This window comes from Erpetoichthys calabaricus, chromosome 11, assembly GCF_900747795.2.
Source record: "Erpetoichthys calabaricus chromosome 11, fErpCal1.3, whole genome shotgun sequence".
In the NCBI taxonomy this organism is placed as follows: Eukaryota; Metazoa; Chordata; class Cladistia; order Polypteriformes; family Polypteridae; genus Erpetoichthys; species Erpetoichthys calabaricus.
The window spans coordinates 153668317-153686005 of record NC_041404.2 but is presented as its reverse complement, the minus strand read 5'-3'; the positions used below and the strand labels follow the sequence as shown (position 1 = coordinate 153686005).

Here is a 17689-nt window from a genome sequence, read left to right as displayed (position 1 = left end):
ATCCGGAAAGGGGAATGAGAATAGAAGCAGGTCACAATATTCTAGATAGGATGTGCTGCTTGGCCAAAGCAAACACTTCAAAATGGTTAGATAAGGTGCTGTATATGAAAATGATAGTATATTTACAAATTTACTGGAGTGAAGATATTCTTTGAAAAAATAATGTGTCTACCTATTATTGTAAATATTGCATATGAAGCTTTCAGTCCATTGTATAATTGATTGATTGATTTTTTAATTAGTGACAGGATATACAATACATGTTCTGCTTTTAGTGTCTACGTAGAATCCAGAGCCGAGAGTTAATGAATAAAATGTTTTATAATTTTTGTCTTCATGGGTTCCGAAGTTCAACCTCCACAGGAAAATGGTCACTAACAGCAAGTGCCTAAGAAAGATTCATAATTAAATATATTAAAACAAAGTATTTTGGTAATGTTATGGTACATTATAGCTACAGTAAACACATTTTACAGTTGTAGATCATGTTATGATACATCATTATACAGTTAGGTCCATAAATATTTGGACAGAGACAACTTTTTTCTAATTTTGGTTCTGTACATTACCACAATGAATTTTAAATTAAACAACTCACATGCAGTTGAAGTGCAGACTTTCAGCTTTAATTCAGTGGGGTGAACAAAATGATTGCATAAAAATGTGAGGCAACTAAAGCATTTTTTGAACACAATCCCTTCATTTCAGGGGCCCAAAAGTAATTGGACAAATTAAATAACTGGAAATAAAATGTTCATTTCTAATACTTGGTTGAAAACCCTTTGCTGGCAATGACAGCCTGAAGTCTTGAACTCCTGGACATCACCAGATGCTGGGTTTCCTCCTTTTTAATGCTCTGCCAGGTCTTTACTGCAGCGGCTTTCAGTTGCTGTTTGTTTGTGGGCCTTTCTGTCTGAAGTTTAGTCTTCAACAAGTGAAATGCCTGCTCAGTTGGGTTAAGATCAGGTGACTGACTTGGCCATTCAAGAATTTTCCACTTCTTTGCTTTAATAAACTCCTGGGTTGCTTTGGCTGTATGTTTTGGGTCATTGTCCATCTGTATCATGAAATGCCGCCCAATTTGACTGCATTTAGCTGGATTTGTCTCTGAACACCTCAGAATTCATTCGGCTGCTTCTGTCCTGTGTCACATCATCAATAAACACTAGTGTCCCAGTGCCATGCACGCCCAAGCCATCACACTGCCTCCACCGTGTTTTACAGATGATGTGGTATGCTTTGGATAATGAGCTGTTCCACGCCGTCTCCATACCTTTTTCTTGCCATCATTCTGGTAGAGGTTGATCTTGGTTTCATCTATCCAAAGAATGTTTTTCCAAAACTGTGCTGGCTTTTTTAGATGTTCTTTAGCAAAGTCCAATCTAGCCTTTCTATTCTTGAGGCTTATGAGTGGCTTGCACCTTGCAGTGCACCCTCTGTATTTACTTTCATGCAGTCTTCTCTTTATGGTAGACTTGGATATCAATACGCCTACCCCCTGGAGAGTGTTGCTCACTTGGTTGGCTGTTGTGAAGGGGTTTCTCTTCACCATGAAAATAATTCTGCGATAATCCACCACTGTTGTCTTCCATGAACGTCCAGGTCTTTTTGCGTTGCTGAGTTCACCAGTGTTTGCTTTCTTTCTCAGGATGTACCAAACTGTAGATTTTGCCACTCGTAATATTGTAGCAAGTTCTCGGATGTGTTTTTTCTGTTTTTGCAGCTTAAGGATGGCTGCTTTCACCTGCATGGAGAGCTCCTTTGACCGCATGTTGTCTGTTCACAGCAAAATCTTCCACATGCAAGCACCACACCTCAAATCAACTCCAGGCCTTTTATCTGCTTAATTGATAATGACATAACGACGGACTTGTCCACACATGCCCATGAAATTGCCTTTTAGTCAATTGTCCAATTACTTTTGAGCCCCTGAAATGAAGGGATTGTGTTCAAAAAATGCTTTAGTTGCCTCACATTTTTATGCAATTGTTTTGTTCATCCCACTGAACTAAAGCTGAAAGTCTGCACTTCAACTGCATCTGAGTTGTTTCATTTAAAATTAATTGTGGTAATGTACAGAACCAAAATTAGAAAAAAGTTGTCTCTGTCCAAATATTTATGGACCTAACTGTATATTCATATTATTATTATACATACATTACATACAGACTTGTTGACTGGTTTTAAACTGCTTTTAAACTATAACTGCCAGTCCTGTTCCTATCATTGACTCGCTGTCAGTCTCAACTCATAAAGCTTGTTCCGGTTAATAGTTATAATATACACATGCTGTTTGCAATATGTTTTGGATAAAAATGTCAGCTAAATATTCATTCATTATTGAGCCTACCTAATTAAGTTTAGGGTCATAGAGGCTGGAGCTGAAGGAACCAACCCTGAATGGGTCATTAGTTAAACATTAGTCATGCACTCACCCTCACTCAATCAGGCACAATTTGGAGATGCCGAGTAACTTAACACGCACATGTTTAGGAAGTGTTAATTAGTACCTGTACAAATAGTAACCATCTGGGATTCAACCCAGAACTGTGGCTGTGAGGTGACAGTGTTATTGTAAAGGCAAATATGCAGGCGAAGTGCTTCCACTTTGTACAACAACAATTATATATATACATTACGTTTTCATACAAATCATATGGCTCAAAGTGCTTTACAAGATGAAAAAAGAGAAACATATATATAAAAATAAGATTAGGCAATACTAAGTAACAATGAATAAAGTATGCTCCGATGGCCAGGAGGACAGAAAAAAAAAGAACCTCCTGGGGCTGGAGAAAAACAAAAAACAAATCTGCAGGGGTTCTGAGGCCATGAGACCACCCAGCCCCTCCCACTGTGCATTCTACCTAACACAAATGATCTAAATCAGTCCTCATGGTTTTCACACTTCACATGGAAGAATTAGATGATGATGGTCACTTTCTAGTTCAGTTATGTCTCTTATTGATAAAACAGAGGTGCTTTTGCAAGGATTTTATTCAAATTTAGCCATTTTATCTGTCAAGATGAGACAACATAATCCCCAGGGGCGCAATTTTGTTTACATTTTTTGGTAATTTTTGTATGTTTTTTAACTTATTTGTTCTAGCTTAAATTAACCTAATTTCCATTTGAGTTGAAGAAATAACAGTATAGAATTCTTAATTTTAAAGCAAAGATGTATTATAATATATTTTTTAAAGAAAAAGGTTGATTTAAACTATTATTTTTTTAATGTACAAGATTTTGCGTATACAGTCCAGCTTGTTGTAGCATTTTCTGTAATAATGTGTGCGTAAATAAAAGAATGTAACTTACTGTAGCACTGCTAAGTTGCAAGGCACTTTGAAAGTTGTAAATGTTTGCAGATCCAGGAACGACAGCATTCTGCATTGCTAACCCATGGGCTACAATTCTGTTAAATGAAAGATGATAATGTTATAACACCACTCACTACACTGGAGATTTCAAACTGAATCATACAATATTTAGTACCTGGCATTGTCACTTTTTGATAAATAAATATAAAAAACTTGAAACCATCCCAAGCTAAGCTACTTCAGAGTACAAGGTGTGAATATGAGGTAAATAAGTTAAAGAAATAAATGTGCATTTCTTACATGTGAAAATTAATATATGTGCAGGGTGGCATATTGACACACTATTAAAATGACTTGTTACAGAATTGTCTGATGAAAGTATTTTTGATGTAAATACTTAACATTCAGATGTGTATTTTTTTTCTGGATTTGAATTTTAGCACACATTTTGCCTTAAAATATCATTCTTGATTTAAGACAACTTAGTCTAATATGACACATTGTGTGTGTCTTGAATGTGTGTTCTGAAGTTCACACATTTACAGTGTTTTCGGAAAGCTTTTTCACTTTTTTTTTTACTTTTTGCTATGTTGTTGCCTTGTGCTAAAAATAATTTTGTCCTCTCATCAGGCAGCCCCCGATACTCCAGAATAAAAAAATGAAAACAGGATTTTCAGAAATGTTTTCAGATTTATTAAAAACAAAGAGCCAAAATATTGTATTCTTACCGATCATAAGCACAGTTGGTATCAGTAACAGTTGTGTCGATGCTGTCAGAGATGAGCCATTCAAACTGCAAGTTGCTGCGCAGACGAATTTTGGACCAGTCAGAAGGTCTCACATATGAGCAATCAGCATTGAAATCCCCCATCAAAAGAATGTTCTGAAATGACATTGAGTTAATTATTGCAGATGGAGATGTGACATGCTGGGCCAGTGTAGCTGAACTTCATATATTATGAATAGGAGAATTTATGGCCATATGGCTCATTTTCATTTCCTGAAATGATCTATTCCAATAGAGGTTTATAAGGATTTGGAGATGGGTGCAGGGCAAGAACCCAATCTGAATGGGGTGCCAGTTTGTTACACTCATGCACATATCCAGACTTACTCATGTTGGCTTCAAGAAACTAGAGAACATGAGGAACTCACATGGACTTGAATAGAATGCGCTTACTCCATCTGTCCACAATGGGACATAGTGATTGGTATAATCTTTCCATGCATCAATACATTGTGAATACATACCTGGTTGGAAAGAGGTTGTTTGGAATAAAGGCACCAAAAGTGGGCATAGGGCAGGAAAAAGACCTACATAAAGTGTCGAGGGATTAGAGAGAGCCACATATGCAGCAAGAGAGGTCCAGGTTATGCTAGTACAGGGGGTCCTCTGGTTACGACGTCTTGACATACGACGTTTCGAGTTTACAACGTTCACACGTGAGTGTTTCGGTTTACACCGTTAGCGTTGTACTTACAGACTACGTGGGCGAACTAGTTTGGTTGCATGCAGCGGAAGAATATGCAGTAACGTGGCGTATGAGTGAGGGAGTTGGCAAACTAGTTTGGTTGCGCGCAGAGTTTGTGTTGCTTTGTTTGGCAACTTTTTGGCCCTTATCATGGCTCCTAAATGAAATTCAGAGTCTTCAGATGGTAGTGATTTGAAGAAGAGGAAAGCCATCACGATGGAAGTGAAATTAGCCATTGTAATGAGATCAAAAGGAATAAAGGTAAGGAATTTTTTTTACACTCTTTTTTTTTCATTTTTTCTGTTACTACAGTACAGTGTACAGTACAGTATATTTATGTCCTTTTCCTTAGTTGTGTTTTTATGTTCTAGATTATGATTTTGCAAATGTGTTAGGATAGGTAAGTGACTTAGGCTACAGTGTGTTTCGATTTACACCAAAATTCAGGTTACATCACTGTCATAGGAACAGAACTGTGTCGAACACAGGAGACACTAAGGAGCTGTACACCTTCTATTTATGTGAAGGCACAGGAAATGTAATATATAATGGCATTGACACAACTGAGATCTGGACAAAAGCATGTTATGTTCTCCAATAATGTTAGAACATGCCAGACCAGAAAAATGTCAGCAGCCTCCACCTATTAAACCATTCCTGTTTTGGGGGTTGTCTCATTGTTGTCCCTGTAGTGCACCTGTTATTAATTTCATTAACACCAAAGCAGCTGAAACTGATTAAGAACCCCCTCTGCTACTTAACTGACCTGATCAATAGCCCAGAAGTTTCATTGACTTGATGCTATACTTTGATTAAAAAGTGTTCATTTATTTTTTGAATAGTATATGTTCACTGTAATCTACTATACTACAGTTAACACTTCAAAGTTCATGTAAGTCTTTTTATCTATTTGTGACATGAGATAGAAATCCAGTATCCTGTTTCTTGTTTATAGCTGACCAAAAGAAAATGATCATCACCGTACGTCTGATTTCCACTGGGCTGTTGTCTCTGTGCAGACATCATAAAGGGCATCAATCTCTTTCACGGCCTCATCAGGAGAGGTGTGCTGAGGTATAATGGCAAACTCTGAAATGGCTAAAAAAAATAGAGCCTGCTCAGTTAAAATTTAAATAATGAATCTGGATAAAAATGACACACTGAAACTGAATAGGAAAACAAACACACCTGAAAAAGGTGACGCAAACTTTACAACAAAGGGCTCCCTATTAAAGGTGTCAGTACCACAACTCTCACATCCGTCATCATACTGAAAGCTGGAAACTGCAGACACCTTTTTGGCCCTGGGGCAAGTTGAGAGAAGAGAGAGAATTGGGTTAGGGTTCCTCAGTATCGGCTATGAGAACACAAAAATATTAAAGGCATATTTTCTTCTTGACCACCATATTACTGTATTTGTACAATCCCTGTGCAAAAGGACTTTCTTGTTCAACGTGACACAGTATGCGTATTGAAAAAGATAGATGACAGTAGATGAGTTCTAAGGGTTACAAAATGATCTAGAACTGAGATTTGAACTGACATCCTCATGGTGTGAGGGAGAATGCTCCCGCCAATAGACCACACACTACTTGTCAGATAATGGCAAAGAAATCAATTAAAAGGTTTACTTTATATTTACAGAGGTGGCTCATCCTGACTTCAAAATTCTTTTTTGTGGAGTTTTTACATTCAATCTATGACTATATAATGTCTGACATCCCAAAGATGTCAATTGTAGCAGTGAGTGTGCCCTGTGATGGATTTGCACAAGAAGTTTTTCTAATCCTCAGCAACCTTGTATTGGAACAAGTGTGCTTACATTATGAATGAATAGGTGAGCAAATAGTAAATTTAACACACATTTCTTTTGTGTTAAATAAAGCTAAGGTTAAATAATTTTGTGACTTAACAGTTTCAAACCTTCTTAATTCAAATTAAGTGTTATGAGGAGCCAGCGACTATTCTGACAGGGAGAACATGCAACATGTAGATAGTGGCAGGCCATTACAGGTCCCATTCATGCATGTTCTACGGTGCAGAAATAGAAAGATGTCGGAGAGAAGTTGAGATCATGCGCTAATTTTACAGCGCGTTGCCGCACCCACCGCGCGACGAACCTCCCGAATTGAGACCTGAGTGCAGCCATGCAATGGGTGACACCTCAATGCAACTCTGTAACAGTGTTTTTTTGTGGTGGCTGGAGTGCCAATCCTTCCACCAACCCCTAGGTTTTCCCTGAAAGTTGATGGACCTGCTTACAGGGCTGGATGCAGGTTAATGTTATACCCAGGATGAAGCAACTGCAGGTTAAGGGCCTTGCTCCAGGGCCCAACAGAGTAGAGTCACTTCTGGCTTTTACGGGATTCAAACCAGCAACCTTCTGCTTGCCGGTGCAGATCCCTAACCTCAGAGCCACCATTCCACCTATAAAGATGGAACAGATGCCACATAAACACATAGAGTCAGAATGGTGGATTTGTGATGCAGCAGCACTAAGCACCACACCACCCCATCATTTCCATTATATCACCATGTGTATTGATTCTTTACATAGTACATTTATTGGAAAGTGAAATTGTTCAAAACCTTACCTGTATTCCTGCATATCCTATGAACATTTGGATCCTGCCCTTCGGCCACCAATGATAAAACAAACTCCAGCCACTGTGCCTCTTAACTGGATGAAATTGTTTAAAATATGGAAGGGTGGAAGGCTTACCTGTATACAAAAAGATAGCGCTCCTTGTAGGTGCTTCTCCCCAGGGGTTCACTCACAACATGCTGATAAACATGTGCAGAGTCACTAAGGAAAAAATAAAGTCCATTTTCACTTGCAGCTTATGCAACACCTGGATTAGCACAGTAATCTGGTATATACTGTGCTCTATACTGATTAGAATATTAGAACAATTGCCGTTCAGCCCTAAATACATCTTATTAACCCAGATTGCCTAAAATAGCATCAGGTTGAGATTTAAAGGGCCCTCAAGTCCTACTTGCCACAATACTGCTTGGTAATTTGTTTCATGTGTCTGTGGTTATCAGTGTGAAGAAACACTTTCAAACATTTGTGCAAAAACTGCCCTTAGCAGGTTTGCATGTCCCTGTGTTCTTGTTGAAGAATTTATTTCAAAGTAACAGCTGGGATACTCAGAGCACTGTAATAATTTCTTTCCTGGTAACACTTTAGTTTAGGTGCTGTAAAAATTAATCTATTACTCATTTATTATTACGTAATAAGACCTCAGCATATGCTTCTTTGGGTCTTCATAATACTTATAAAGTATAAGTAATGTGATCTCTTCAATGTGACCAACTAACAAAACTTCATTTCGTCTGAGGTGGCTTAACTGAGACACATTTCTCTTGGTATTCTGTATTTAGTGTAAGACCTATAATTCCTTCATATTAACAAGTCATTTTAATAGTGTGTCAATATGCCACCCTGCACATAAATGAATAACCAATCGACTGATGCTTTTTAGGTGTTATGCAGACCAAAAGAAGTTTTTTGTTAAGGTTTTGTTACATAAGAGTAAATGAGTAATAGTTGCATTTTTGCTGTACCTAAACTTAAGTGTTGCCCCTTTCATAATTTTAAACATCATGTCATCATCATCATCATAATCGTGTCACTCCTGAAGCTCAGTTCTTTCTCATCTCAGTTCCCTTTCTCATCAGATATATTGCTTAATGTGTGTGTGTATGTGCATGAGTGTGTGTGTGTTTCTGTGCTTGTTCATTATGCAGTTTTCCTCCCTTGGTCCAATTTTAGGAAGAGACACTAGGCTACTTTGGAAACACAAATTTTGACCTTTGGGGTACCTTTTTACTACCATGTGTTTTAAAGACATGGCCTTTCCACGGATTTTGAGCCCTGAAATAAAATAAATCAATTTCATTTGTCTCTGGGAACACCATTTATAGAAGTTAGACAGTTCTGCCTTAAAATTGTTTATCCAGACAATGCTGGGTGCTGCTGCTAGTAGCTCTTAAATCCCAGTCCTGGAATAAGCCTACTCACTCTCCTCTGGAATTTCTCTAGTGCTGTTATGTCTTTTTTGTAATATGGAAACCAAACCGTTACGAAGTACTCATGGTGAGGCTTCATCAATTCATTAAACGACTTAAGTATAATCTTCCTTGTCTTGTACTCCACACAATAAGATTTACAGTACAACCTAACTTTCATACACTTTCTGGATATCATTAGTGTTAATTCCACTATGACTCCCATGTCTTTCTTATTAAGGTGGTACTTTTAAGCTTCAGACCTCTCATTGTGTATGCAAATTTAACATTTTTGTTATCTACATGTAATGTTTTACATTTACGTATATTAAATTTCATCTGCCACAAATCTGCCGAAGTCTGTATGCAGCCCAAGTTCCACTGTAACAATTTAGTTGATTCTACATCATCTGCTCTTCTATCTAGTTTAGTATCATCTGCAAAATTAACCAGATGATAATGCCTTTGCTCATGTGTAGACATACAGAGATAATTGGATGGCCCAGGGGTTCATATGAAGAATTTTTATAGATGCAGTCACAGACTAGCCACATGAGCTCTTGGATGTGCTGTAAATGCGTATGTCTGGTACTGAGACTTTTGAGGGTTTGACAGTGAAAAGTGTTTCTGGCATTCCAACAGAGGTGAACCTGATATATTTTAAAGAAATATCACAGGAGGCAGTACGTAACCACATGAGGCCAGTGAAGCGAATGATCTCTTGTTTATATGAATGGTGTTAGTTCCTTAAAAAAATTCTTCACTGTCATACCAGTTCAGGGCAAACTCTGCTTTATTTCACTCCTAGTCAACTGAGAAGTGAAAATTCTTGTACCTGTTCAGTTTCTTCATTAAGCTGTTGGTGGCCGTCAGATCAACATCTCGCACTTCCTGTATGAGTATGATGTCGTATCTCTGCACAACCTAGAGGAACAAAGAGAAGCCAGTCAGCCGTACAGCTATCCCATATCATAGTAATTATTATATATAATTCAAACTAGTTCCTGCCTTAAGACCTTTAAATATAGTGCTTCACACTTGTCCACAATCAAGACTTTGTGGCATCAACTATTTTGACTAACAGTCATAATCCTGGCAGTCTCACCCTTGTCTCATTTACTATTAGGCATGTCATATAATCCAAACCATGGCTTTCACCCCATGCTCATTTTTAGAAGTTGGAACTACTGTTCCCTAAATTGTGAAATATGTTTCGTCCTTTTGTCTCCTGTTTAAATTACGTGCTTCATTTTTCTATTTCATATTTGCATTGTCTAAAATTTCTCTTTATCCCGTCTTATAATACTACTCGGCGTTCTAGTTCTACAAGCCTTGGTTCGCCCCGCAACTAATAAACACTGCACAAGCTGGCTTGTTACCCCTCTTCACTGACATCTTTAACTAGTCTCTTGCACATTGAACTATTCCACATCTTTAGTTTTTGCTCCAGTTCCCAAAAATGATTACAAGCCCATTGCATTAAGGTAATTTCTAATGAAAATATTTGAAAGGCTAGTTTTAATCCTTCAGAAGTCTGTTATTGCTTCTCATCTTAACTCACTTCAGCTTGCATACAGGGCAAATAGATCTGTGAACAACACCATAATCATGGGCCTGTTAAGTAACTTCTGGCAGAATACTCTTTGTAGACTCCAATTCAGCATTTAACACAATTGTCCCTGAACTGTTGTTAACTAAACTTCTACAAACCGAACTGAATGCCTCCATCTGTAAATGAACACATTTTATGACAAATCAGAAACAGATGGGATCGCACCTCTCAAACTGCCTCAGTATTAGCACAAGACTATATATTTTCACCCCCTATTCAATTCCCTGTACATCATGACTGTAAGTCCACTGACCTTTCAGTAAAAATTGTTAAGTTCACTGATGACAGCACCATTTTTGGAACTAATTATTATTAGAAATGAATCAACATACAGAAAGGAGGTGAGTCATCTTTTGTCTTGGTGCACAATGATTAACCTGGTACTCAATACCACCAAAACAGTGGAAATGGTAATTGGGATTCTACGGTCAATATGGTGGGACTCTTTCAAATGTTTGGGCACAACTGTCACAAACACTCTCAGATGGGACATTAACACCACTTCTATCACTTAGAAGTGTCAGCTGCAGAGGTTATTTTTTTACACCAACTAAAGAAATTAAACATTTCCCAGCCTACCCTAGTTCTGTTCTACAAAGCCATAAATAAAGATGTGATCACACTCTAAATTGTTGTCTGGTCTGGTTAAGCAATGGTCCACTCCAAGAAAAAATTACAGTGTGTTGTGAGATGTCCTGAGAAGATAATGAGCTGTGCTCTTCCAACTGTTGCAGACCTGGATGCATCAAGTGTTATAAATCATGTCAAAAGGATGACCACAGACTTATCTCACCCAGGTCATCACTTGTTTAAAAAAAATCCCCTCTGGTAAACACTTTAGGTCAATTAAAACTAAAGCTAACAGACACTTAAACAGTTCTTTCCCAGAACCATAGCACTTACAAGCCAGAACGTTAGCCTGTCTGTCACGCTTATTTGTGTGTTCTTTCATATATAAAGGTGTGCGTGTGTGTGTGTAAGTATTACTACATTTATATGTGTGTTGTGCATACCACACACACACACACTTTTTTTTGGTGATCAAATTTTTATAATGCAAGCATAAATAGGTCTGGTACCAAGTAAACAGATACAATAAACCTGATACAAAACCCCCTTGCTTTAGTACAATATACAGTGTTTTCACCAAAATTTCAAGTGACAAAAGTATAGCATACCATTTTGGACACAAATGCAAATATTTCTCAATGCAATTACATTTTTGTAGTGCATATGAAATTAATGGGCCCAACTTTAAAGAATGAGCTTTAAGTTTAAACTACAACATTGGACGGTTGAAGGTCATTTAGGAAATAACAGATATACAAAAATTGTAAGCCGGGCAGAAGGAGTGTCATGAGGAGAGAACCAATTCCGTAATGGACGAAGAAACAAAAGCCCAGTGATAGAACTCCATATCAGGCAAAGAGACTCCCCCCTCCTGTGTGCCGAGTATCAGGATAGAGTGCTTTAGAAAAAGGACATTTATCATTCCGAAGGAATCAAGAAATCAAAGGTCTAAAAATTTTTCAATAATTGAGAACATAATACTAATAATACTTAACTAATAAAGTTAAAAATGAAGACAATGTTCATTTTTATAATTGGTAGTCTAGATCTAAAGGAAAGGGAAAAGAGATACCAGGTGGAAAATGGAAAGAGTGTCCTTTACCTTCTGGAAGATTTTGCAGTAATTTTAAGTAACAAAGATATCTTTATGCACAGGTACTTTGTAGAGGAAATGACTGGAGGAAAGTGCAATGATTGCATGAAGAATTTAAAGGCAAAAGAGATGACTTGAACCAGTTTATCCTATATCTAGATAATTTTCCAAAGGATAGGCTCAGGACATATGGAAGATCTGAGGGTTCAATTCCCTAGACAAGTAGAATATCATCTGCGTATGAAGATTTTACGGAAGGTGCCATGTATACACACTCACTATCATTTGTGCATCTCCGTTATAACTGCATTTTTCTGCAATTGTCTGTAATTAATTTTGTTTAAATTATGTTGTTTCTGTTATTTGTATGCAATGTTGTGTTCTGTTATAAGCAGCTCCAAATCTACCAAGTTAAATTCCTGTTCATTAAGTATTTGCGAATAAAACTAATTGTGATTCTTGTTCAGTTTGTGGATCAACCTCCACTATGCCAAGATGCCATCTGAACTCAATCCCAGCACTTTCTTTTCTGTGGTATTTGCTCTGACTCCACCTATTTCAATCTGTTGCTAAGCAGCACTAATTAATTATTAATTAATTATGCTCTACTCATGGAATAATGTAGCTGGGGAATTTTGTAGTTATTCTTGCTGTAAAATATGTAAATATAGCACACTTTGGTAATTTTTGATCACACAAATGTATTAATGTGAAACATTACCTACTATCAATCATTACAGCTTACATGTCTGACAAAAAAAAGCCCAAGAATTAATTGCCAAGGTCACTTAATAAATAAAGAAGAGGAGCCCATGACAGCATGAAGGCTTTGATTCTGGCAAAGTGTAGAAGATCACAAAGTCAGACTGTGGGAAAAAACAGAAAATTGACACTTTGACTTGTTTTGACATATTGGGCCTACACAGAAATTCAGTTAATTATCCATCCATCCATCCATTTTCCAACCCGCTGAATCCGAACACAGGGTCACGGGGGTCTGCTGGAGCCAATCCCAGCCAACACAGGGCACAAGGCAGGAACCAATCCCGGGCAGGATGCCAACCCACCGCAGGACACACACAAACACATCCACACACCAAGCACACCCTAGGGCCAATTTAGAATCGCCAATCCACCTAACCTGCATGTCTTTGGACTGTGGGAGGAAACCGGAGTGCCCGGAGGAAACCCACGCAGACATGGGGAGAACATGCAAACTCCACGCAGGGAATTAGTTAAAGTAAAAGCAGATCTGAAGGAAAAGGGCTTGATTGGCGAGGAGGTGTAGGACTGAGCTGTTTGGAGAAGGTTGATCAAGCACATTGGGCTCACATAAAAGTGGAAAAAGATGAAGAGGAAGAGGAAGTTAATTTTCCAAACCCATTTCATCCTATACACTACCAAACAGTTCTGAAATCTATTATGGCGGCAGTGTACATAAGGTATGATGGGTTTCCTGGTGGACAAGGAGAAGCCAGGCAGAATCGTAAGGCACAAAACAGTGACATTATCAAATATGACCCTAAAAATTAGATGAAAAAACATGAACATTTTGAAAACTGCACACCACTAGTTGGAGAACAGGCTAATTGGCAGGAATGGGTCACAGGGAGCTGGTGCCTAAAGCAACAGCAATAGTCCATCACAGGGCAGAGTTACCTGTGTGTGGTTAGTTTGGAAGTTTCAATTAACTTTACCTGCACATTTTTGGGATGTAAGAGGGAAACCTATGAAGATTCAGGGAGAATGTGTAAGTTTCATACTCTCAATACTTGGGCTGGAATTCAAGCAGAAGACCTTGGAGCTGTGAAGCAGCACCATTAACAACTGTGCCACCAGCACTCTCCCCTATATATGCTTCCCATACTGAATCAGGTGTTTCAGGTGAAACTGTTGGAGGGCTAAATCATTTATTAGCAACCGGAGAACACCAAAATATCTGGAGAACAGCTATTACATTCACATTTAAAAGGCATCCAGAGGTGGAACCAAACTAAGATCCAAGTGCTGTGAGGTAGTATTGTTAACCACACCTCTACAATTAAAGCAGATAACATTTCAATGATTTAGACCCATTTTTTTAAAATAGTCAATTAGGACATGAAAATGGATGTGAAATGTTAGATCCATCACTTACTTTCACAATTATATCAGCCAAAGTTGCATTAGACATTTTAGAATCTCCAAACGACTTTATATTGAAGGCTCCAATCAGAAGACCACACAAAACTCCCGGTGCTGATGAAAGCAACAGCACAAGTAGGCATGTCATCTTTGGCAGCATTCTGAAAGGACAGAAAAGACCTATATGGCAGCTGAATTCTTCAAAACACCTGGTGTTGAAAGATCTCCAAATTTTTCTTTTGATGGCCTGTGTAGGCTAGAGATAATCAACAGCTACCACAAGTACAGAGGCAAATTCCAATTTTTGTGCTAGCAAGAAAACCACTTCTGTGATCAGCTCCACTCGATGCCTACCTGTGTAGGCCTGACTGTAGATGTGAGAAATGAACATTCTCCAATCTCTGTGTCGCTTTATATTTATTGTAAATGTAGGCTAATTTGAATATCTGGGTTTACAGATCAGAACTGTGAGATACTGTGCAGCTGAAACTGCAAGAAACAATGTTTTTGTGTGTGTGAAAGACCATGTGAAATGTTTACTCTGGATGTGTCTCTTCTAATCACTTAAACTTTTTATTATTTTTCTTCCTACATACATTTCTAAAATGTCCTTCACCTCTACTGGTAAACATGTCAGCTTTAATTCAAACGATAAACACCTGCCACAATTCCCATTTGTGTATCTAGTGACCTTAATCCATATTATTAAAAATAGCCACATATCAAAAGACCTTTTCAGATGAGACACATGTGGCAATCCTTCAGGCCCTCATATCTCCCTTAAACTTTCCAAAGTACATTTTTATATTAGAATGCACAGCCATGCCACTTATCACAACACTGAAGTTCTTCCCCTTTTTCACTTTTGGAGATTTGTTTTTTGGGATGGTCATTAATTGGTTTCTTTTATTAGTTGAGCTGACAATTTTCTTTGGTGTGCTTGTTGGAGATTAGAAAATACATAAGATCAGTTTAGTATCACCGACAACCACCAATGGGGAACAAAACAATCTACGTCCACCACATGCTCTGAAAAATAAGAATATGGCAAAAGTCTTTGAGGGTTTACATCCACCAGTCTTGTGTGGCTCACCCAGCTGCTCCCACAGTCGCAGTCCCAGTATCCTGATGTCTCTAGTAACATCTTCTCTACCAGGTTCACCAGTCTCCTGGCACAACTCTGCCAATTCTATTAAAAAAATAATTTAAAAAAATAATAATAAAGCTGCATTCCTGTTCTCTCACAATATAATGAATTAAAGAAGTTGGTGGGGGGGGGGGTTCCTGGTTACCAGCAGACAACAGGATGATGCCGACAGGGAAAGGGCAACATTTATTACCTAAAGTTATGCCAGAAAGTGCTTTCCCTAATCAACAAACATTGCCCAGGCAACATTCTGCTGTCAGGAGTATCTCATCCAACTTCTGACACCAAGACATTGTGGAAGAAACAGATGCCTCACTCAGCATTTATGAAAGAACAGGTAAACACTGTTCAGTGTTTCTTAAATTATGGGTCGTGACCCAGATTACGCCAGGGACATGTGTGTGATGGGTCAGCTTATGGTTGTGTTGCAATCCTTTGCATATTCATTTCTCCTGCTGCCCAACTTTGTGCAATTCACTGGAGACGCATAAACCCGAGGATGACTGGGTGTGCACAACTAACGGTGGACGAATAATCACAGGGATAATGGTAATGGGGTTAAAATGGACAGAATCTGCCAGTCTAGTGGCAGGAATATTTCTTTGAATAACAAAAACCAACAGTTTTCAAACATCTTGATTCATTTTGGAGGCCCTGCAGCCCTCATTAGCCTGTGCAGATGTCAGGCTGTGGTGGCGGTGTTGTACGTTGTATACTAAATGCAGTTTTAGTGGCCACGGACAACTGGTTGATACTGAGGTGCAAGGAAGTTTTGCGCTGTTTATTGTGCCATACTGAAGAAATTTTTTTCATGTAACACTATTTTAAAGTGTTTTCATAAATCTCAATCTACTACTAGTGTGAAGGGCATGTCTGTTAGACCATCTAGAACTGTAAGAACACCAAAACAATATCAAAAGGTTGGGACAAGCTGTAGAGTGTTCAGCATGATGTCACTCGGTAGTATTAAACATGTCAAACTGGATTGTTCACTGAATTATTTATCAAAATTTTTCCTGTGTGCCATATAAAATACAAATAACAAACACAAATTACAACAATTTAGCTGTGTGACTATCTTTTTATGCAGTTTATTGAATTGTTAAGTGAAACTGGAACTATTTACAAACTCATTTAAAAAATATTGTAAATAGGGGAGCTCATTTGTTAAATGCTATTTAAATGTTGTGTAAGACAAAGTAAGCAAACTGCATCAATGAATTATATTTTACCTGTTTATTTATTGTCCAATGCCACAAATGAAATGAATAAGTTAAGCAGATTTTCATACTGTCCTTCCATATATCCTCTTATTCATGTACTGCACCCATTATCTCATCTCATCTGATTTTCCACCAGTTTTACACTCACCTATTATAAAGAATTTGTTTTTCTAATCTTTACTAAAGATTAACACTAAGTATTTACACTGGCAGTGATATACCTCAGGAATCTATTCCCTGTTTTGTATGACAATTATTGTTTTATTAACAATATGTTTGTTCACACTTGTCTCTTTTTGTAACATTCATGTGAGAAATTGACCTGAATGGAAGAACAACAACAACATTTATTTATATAGCACATTTTCATACAACAATGTAGCTCAGATTTCTTTACAAGATGACAAAGAAAAGGTTACAAGAACAGAAAAACAATTAAGGTAAGGCAAGAATATTAAAGAATAAGTAGCAAAACAAAGTAAAATCAAAGGGCTGGGAGAACAGAAAAAAACAAAACAAAAAAAGAAACTCCAGTTAGGCTGGAGAAAAAGACAAAATCTGCAGGGGTTCCAAAGGCCAAAAAACCACCCAGCCCCCACTGGGCATTCAAACAAACATAAATGTTCATAAATCAGTCCAGTTTATTTTCAGGCTTCACTTGATATAATTCAATGAAGTCGGTCTCATGGACAGCAGGGGCACCTGCCTTCATTCCATCATCACAGGTGGTTGAATAGAGTCTTGATCAATTGGTGGTGGCGCTGATGTCCACCACAGAAGACCCAGAAAAGTCAGCAGAGAAAAGTATAGATGAACTAAGATTGCAAATCCCTGATGAATAAAATAATTTTATGCCTATATAATCTGTTAGAAATACAAATAAAATGTAGCTACAAAAAAGCCAAATTAAAGCAAAGGGTTTTTACCAGTTTTTTTAAATGTTCCACAGTATTAGCCTGATGAATTTCTGATGGTTAGATGGTTAAGTATTCCAGCAAAAGGCCACCTCACCACTTCATTTAAGCTTGTCTCTTAGAATTATAAGCAGACCACCAATTGAAGATCTAAGGTTACGATTTGGAGTGTAGGTGAACAAGGATTCTAAAATATAGGA

General features: G+C 37.8%; 1 protein-coding gene across 2 annotated transcripts; it reads right to left on the bottom strand.

The window, feature by feature from the left end:
- Positions 1-218: 218 nt before the first annotated feature.
- Positions 219-14573, bottom strand: dnase1 (deoxyribonuclease I). 2 transcript variants are annotated; one of them, XM_028814366.2, is made up of 8 exons: positions 14219-14573; positions 9642-9730; positions 7515-7598; positions 5981-6096; positions 5778-5890; positions 4049-4203; positions 3319-3415; positions 219-388 (listed from the first exon to the last, which is right to left on the bottom strand). In XM_028814366.2, exons 1-8 carry the CDS (start codon positions 14363-14365, stop codon positions 335-337), a joined length of 855 nt encoding a protein of 284 aa, XP_028670199.1. In that variant the 5' UTR covers positions 14366-14573; the 3' UTR covers positions 219-334. The 2 variants fall into 2 exon arrangements, with proteins under 2 accessions (XP_028670199.1, XP_051789400.1); XM_051933440.1 differs by lacking the exon at positions 219-388 and having other exon boundaries at positions 3193-3415.
- Between the last annotated feature and the right edge of the window lie 3116 nt (positions 14574-17689).